Here is a 4,982-nt window from a genome sequence, read left to right as displayed (position 1 = left end):
GGAGATGGAGAGGCGGGCTTTCCTGCAGGGGGAGGGGGGGACAGCAGCAGCCGCCCGCAGCTCACTCTTTGCCCCACCTCCTCTGATCTGGATCTGCCCCCGGCTCCTCCCCCATGTCCCCCCTCTCCACCTGGAACAGGTGAGGCGGTCGTCATGACGATGACGGCGTTCTGAGGAAGAGCCACAGCAGCCAGGCCGCTGCAGCGGTCGCCGTAGAAACCGTTTCCGCTTTTACTCATGGCTATGGCGGTCGGGACGGGCTGTGGGGGGGGCGAGGCGGAGCTGGGGAGACACATCAGACCGGTCAGATTCACCAAATCTGGTTACTAGTCTGAAAAAAACAATCCTGACTCAGCAAATCCAGATCTGACTCAGCAAATATAGTCCTGACTCAGCAAATCCAGGTCTGACTCAGCAAATCCAGGTCTGACTCGGCAAATCCAGGTCTGACTCTCTGTTGTGACTCACATGGAGGGCGGGATCGAAGGGGGGGCGGGGCTGCCCTGAGCCTGCAGGAGGTGCACCCTGCTGTCCCCTCCTCCCTCAGTGCCCGCCCCCGGCTCCACCTGGGAGGGCGGTGTTGGGGCGGGCCTGCAGGAGGAGGGGGGCAGCTTTGGCGAGATGATGCGATGCTTGGTGCTGTTGCAGCGGTGAGGAATGTTGGCTCCTGCCAGCACTGCAGACACAAGCAGCTGGTTACTCTGAGGGGGAGGGGCTAACACACCGGTGATGTCCGCGCTCCGCCTTACCCTGGGCGGAGCTGCAGAGGCAGGTGTGAGTGCGCGGCTGGGGTTTGGTTCTCTGCCGGTCCAGGATGTGCTGAACCAGATCCTCGATGCTGAAGTCTCCGGAACCAAACGAACACTTGATGCTGTGGACTGAGAGAGGAGGAGCCGTTAGCACCGCCCACCACGCCCTTAAGAGGCCGTGCGCGCCGTGCGCTCGTACACATGGGCTTTAGCTGGTTCAGCAGGTCCTCGTGGTTCCACCTCAGGCTGTCGTGGCGGTCTGACAACGTGCACAGCAGCGGACTGCATTTCCCAGAATCCTCCAGCGACGGCACATTCAGGTAGTGGACCAGCACGATGTCTGGGTTCTGGAACAAAAGACACGGTCAGAGAGCCTGGACTGGAGGAGGACCCTCAGCAGGTCACTTTTGGGCCCTGCCCCTCCCAGTAGGGATTGCCCCGCCCACTGACCTGCAGCAGCCAGTAGCTCCGCCTGTGGAATGTGGGCACGATGGAGGAATGGACGTAGCAGCCGTAGAGGCACTGAAACAGAGAGAGGCAGGTTACAGGGGACGGAGCGCCGCCTCAGAGAGCCGGGGCCCAGTTTGAGCGGGGCGGGGCCTCACGTACCTCCATGCCCTGCACCTTCAGCTTCATGTGGTCCTCTCGGGTGGTCTTTCCATCCTTCCTCTTCTTCCAGCAGTAGCCGTCCTTCCTGTACTTCACCTTCTTCCTGTTGTAGAGGACGATGCTGCCGTTCTTCGGCCTGACGCACAAACACATGACGCCGTGAGCGGCGGCGCCCTCAGCAGCGCCCGACAGGCAGACTCGAAGAGGCATACCTGGTCTTCAGGCTCCCGGTGAGCCACTCCTCATGGCGTTCGAAGGAGATCAGGTAGGAGGCGATCTCCTGCAGAGACAGGACAATGAACCTCCTCACAGAGACGAGCTCCGCCTCCACGCCAGCTGTCAATCTGATGGTTTCAGCTGTCTCTCTCTATTGCCACGGTGACCCGCCTCTACAGGGGTCTCAGGTGATTCCCGCTTTACCTGCCCGGCTCAGGCCCCGCCCCCCAGCACACACCTCGTTCGTGTTCCAGCGCAGCCGCTCGTTGGGCAGCGCGGTCAGGCGCGGGACGCACTCCAGCAGCTTGTTGGGGAGGAACACCTTCCTCTGTCCTCTCCCGTCTGCACACACAGCAGTCTGCATCAGCCTCACAGGCCCCGCCCCCAAAGCGGTTACCATGGCAACGCAGGTGAGGCTGCTGGTGCCGGGACTGACCTGTCTCCGTGGAAACCATCTCCTTGTTGCTCATGGCGACGGTCACAGCAGAAGCACGAGCCCGCGCTGCCTCCCTGCACGCGCACACACAGACAGGCTGTCAGCGGATCCTCGTTGCTTAGCAACAGTCAAATTTTCCCGACCCCCCCTCCCGGATCACAGCAACAGAATTTGGTTCCGAACTGAACGTAAACCCCCCCCCCCCAGACCGCGGAGTCGCGTGACTCTCGTCCCCGCCTCTGGGGGCTCGTTCCCGGCGCAGGGACCGGAGCTCCGCCGCTGAGCTATCCGCAAACGGCGGGGGCCCGCACCCCGCGGACCGGGCCCCCAGCCCCCCGCAACCCCCCCGCGCGTCTGAGCACATGGACGCGGCCGCGCCACCGGCCAGTACCGATCATGTTTCCGACCCGCGGGTTCGGTTCGACGAACGTCTGAGAGCCGGGCTGCGGGCCGGACGCGCGGCCACGCCCGCGGGCTCGCGCCGCCGCCGCAGAGCGGCTCCCAGAGCGCGCGCCACCCGTCGAACCGGCGGCGGGTCCCGCCGAGGGGGATCCGCCGGAGCCCCGTTACCTTCCGCCTTCAGCACCGCCGCCATCTTCTTCTGCTCTGACGTCACTGCGTAACAACGGCGGAGGAGGGAGGGGCTCAGGTGTGTGCACGCGCGCCTGTCAGGTGACCGGGAGGAACTGGGCTATCAGCACACCAGCAGCTGGTCCAATGGCAATAAAAACACGGAGGGCACGTGACACCGACCGCAGCTCACCTGCATTCACCTGTGACCAGAGAGGACGCAGAGGGTTCGGACGGGTCCCGGACTGGATCAGAAGCAGACAGGAAGCCGGAACCTTGCAGTGGGTTCAGGTTCACCTGCAGGGACCAGCTCACACCTGGTCCGCACGAGGCGGGCGCGCAAGCACCGGAAGCTGCTCCGCGGTGGTCTTTGATCCGTGACGATGGAGCGTGTCAACAGAACCGAACTTTTTTCTGACCAGGTTCATGCGCGTACGGAGAGCAGAGGCTGCGGTTCCTCCGGCAGGCACGCGGGGGCAGTCTTCTCCAGTCACCGGGGTCAATTCTGGACCGACCCGACTCTGGGGGGTCCAGGGTCACCTGGAGTCTGAACCTCCATCAGGGAGGCTCCTGCTGACGTCACTGGATCATGTCAGAGGTGTGAGGCCAACAGGTGTTACACTAGAGGTGAACTGGACAGGTGAGGGATGGAGCCCCCCGACCCCCTGAACGATTGTTGGAGCATTATGGGTACTGTAGTCACTAGTCCAATGGAACGACTGTACCTGAGAACTGGACTAAGTGACCCCTCCCCTTGGCGTTCCAAACAGGAAGTACCTCCAAACCTCAAAGACTTCTCTGTAGGAATAACCAGCTGTTCCCGTCATTCTATTGGTCAGAATAAACATTCTGGATCTGATTCTTTTCCAACATCATCTTCTGTAGTTCAAGTCATAAACTGACCAATCAGAAGCCTCAAGAAAATAGTGAACATTCAAAACGTCTGACAGATTCTCCTGAGGTTTTCAGTGGAAGGGGCGTGGCCTTCCAACCAGCTCACTCCTGATTGGTGACAGTAGTGGCCATAGAAGCTTTAACTCAGACTCGGACCAATCACTGTCGTCTGGCTCCAACATGGCGGCGTCCGTATGGTGAATGGACTTGATTTGGTTGGAGCCGGAACAAACCATTTCCTGTGGGTGACGGACCGGTTCTCTGATGTGTGTCTTCAACCATCATTCATGGGGGGTTCTGGAGTGTGCAGAACTCTAGTGGACCTGAACCACTGGTGCCACAGAACCGTCTGACTCGGACGACATCTCTGGACCCGAATGAAGTCGTCTCCAGAGCCGTAGAGAAAAATATGCGGTTTATTTTGTAGAAAATTGCAGCGGGTCGTCCAGCTGCAGGAAACACGGATGTGTTCTGTTCCCCAGAACCAGAACCGAGGCCACAGGAGAACCTGAGCTGTCTTTGTTTAACCAACCTACATAAATATATTTAACACCCAATGACCGGATCTGAGACATTTAATTTAGAGGACTCTTATTGTGAAGTTCAAACAGGAAGTGCTGCGGCAGGAATGACCCACAGGTCTTCTGAAGTTTTTCAGCTCATGACCCCCCCATGGACAGCAGCTGGACGACCCGCAGTGACTTAAGACTTCATCTGACAACAAAAATACAGAACAGAACCGGAACCTTTCCGGGTCAGAACCAGAACAGTGAAGGAAGTACAAAACAAGGTTCTTCAGTTACAGAGGACAGACAGGCTCCAGGCAGGGCTCCCAGTGAGCACGTGAGCGTGCACGTGTGCGGCAGACGGGCGGATGACAGCACCCCTCCCTGGAGGTGATGGGCTCGGCTGTGGGGTCAAAGGTCATCACATGCCCTGCCTGATGCTCTGGATGATCTGGAAGATAGCTGCAAGACAAACACGGAGCAGGTCACATGACGGAGAGCGCACACAAGACCCGCCCCCACCATGACATCAGACTTCCAACTCTCTAAAGGTCAAAGGTCATACTTTAGTCTTCCTCTGCAGCTGAGATCACCTGAGAACGAGAACCTGTGCAGACATTATTCTGAAAGGACAAAGTCTGTCAGACCTCCAGGTCATGCACGCTGCAGTGCGTACGCCCTCAGGTTGCAGGCGTTGCTATGGCAACCAGAGGTCCTTAAAACCACTGTCGCATGAAAAAGAGGAGCTTCCTGTTGAGGCAGTACTTCCTGTTCACAGCTCTGACAGTCGACTGAGCTTCTGGTTTCTGCAGCTTCCTAAAGAAGTCCTGACCAATCACAGACAGGACGACACCTGTCTGACATCACACAAATACAACAGCAATCAGGTGAATGAAGTATTTACGGGAGGAGCAACTCACCTGATCCACAAACCACAAAGACAAAGAGTGCCAGCAACCACGGGCCCACCGGAGACTTCTCCTCGTTCACGGGGCGCTGAAA

The 4,982-nt window shown here is 58.9% G+C and overlaps 2 protein-coding genes across 2 annotated transcripts in view; both read right to left on the bottom strand.

The window, feature by feature from the left end:
* Nucleotides 1–2,822, bottom strand: part of camta2 (calmodulin binding transcription activator 2) — a gene marked incomplete at its 5' end in the record, with an annotated part of 11,012 nt that extends 8,190 nt beyond the window's left edge. Inside the window, 10 exon segments of the mRNA XM_024264654.1 lie at nt 1–282; nt 469–676; nt 750–878; nt 949–1,096; nt 1,200–1,271; nt 1,359–1,494; nt 1,571–1,638; nt 1,813–1,916; nt 2,011–2,084; nt 2,581–2,822. Of these exon segments, the coding sequence (XP_024120422.1) occupies nt 1–282; nt 469–676; nt 750–878; nt 949–1,096; nt 1,200–1,271; nt 1,359–1,494; nt 1,571–1,638; nt 1,813–1,916; nt 2,011–2,044 (1,181 nt within the window).
* Nucleotides 2,823–3,872: 1,050 nt separating this feature from the next.
* The window catches only part of zgc:85858 (uncharacterized protein LOC405879 homolog), a 2,836-nt gene continuing 1,726 nt past the window's right edge, over nt 3,873–4,982 (bottom strand). The window contains exons 2-3 of the mRNA XM_024264655.2: nt 4,901–4,976; nt 3,873–4,442 (exon numbers count right to left, since the gene is read on the bottom strand). Coding sequence (XP_024120423.1) covers nt 4,402–4,442; nt 4,901–4,976 — 117 coding nt within the window. The 3' untranslated portion in view covers nt 3,873–4,401. The remainder of the gene's footprint in view (nt 4,443–4,900; nt 4,977–4,982) is intronic.

Source organism: Oryzias melastigma, linkage group LG18 (assembly GCF_002922805.2).
Source record: "Oryzias melastigma strain HK-1 linkage group LG18, ASM292280v2, whole genome shotgun sequence".
Classification (NCBI taxonomy): Eukaryota; Metazoa; Chordata; class Actinopteri; order Beloniformes; family Adrianichthyidae; genus Oryzias; species Oryzias melastigma.
This window is presented reverse-complemented; position numbering and strand designations above follow the sequence as displayed.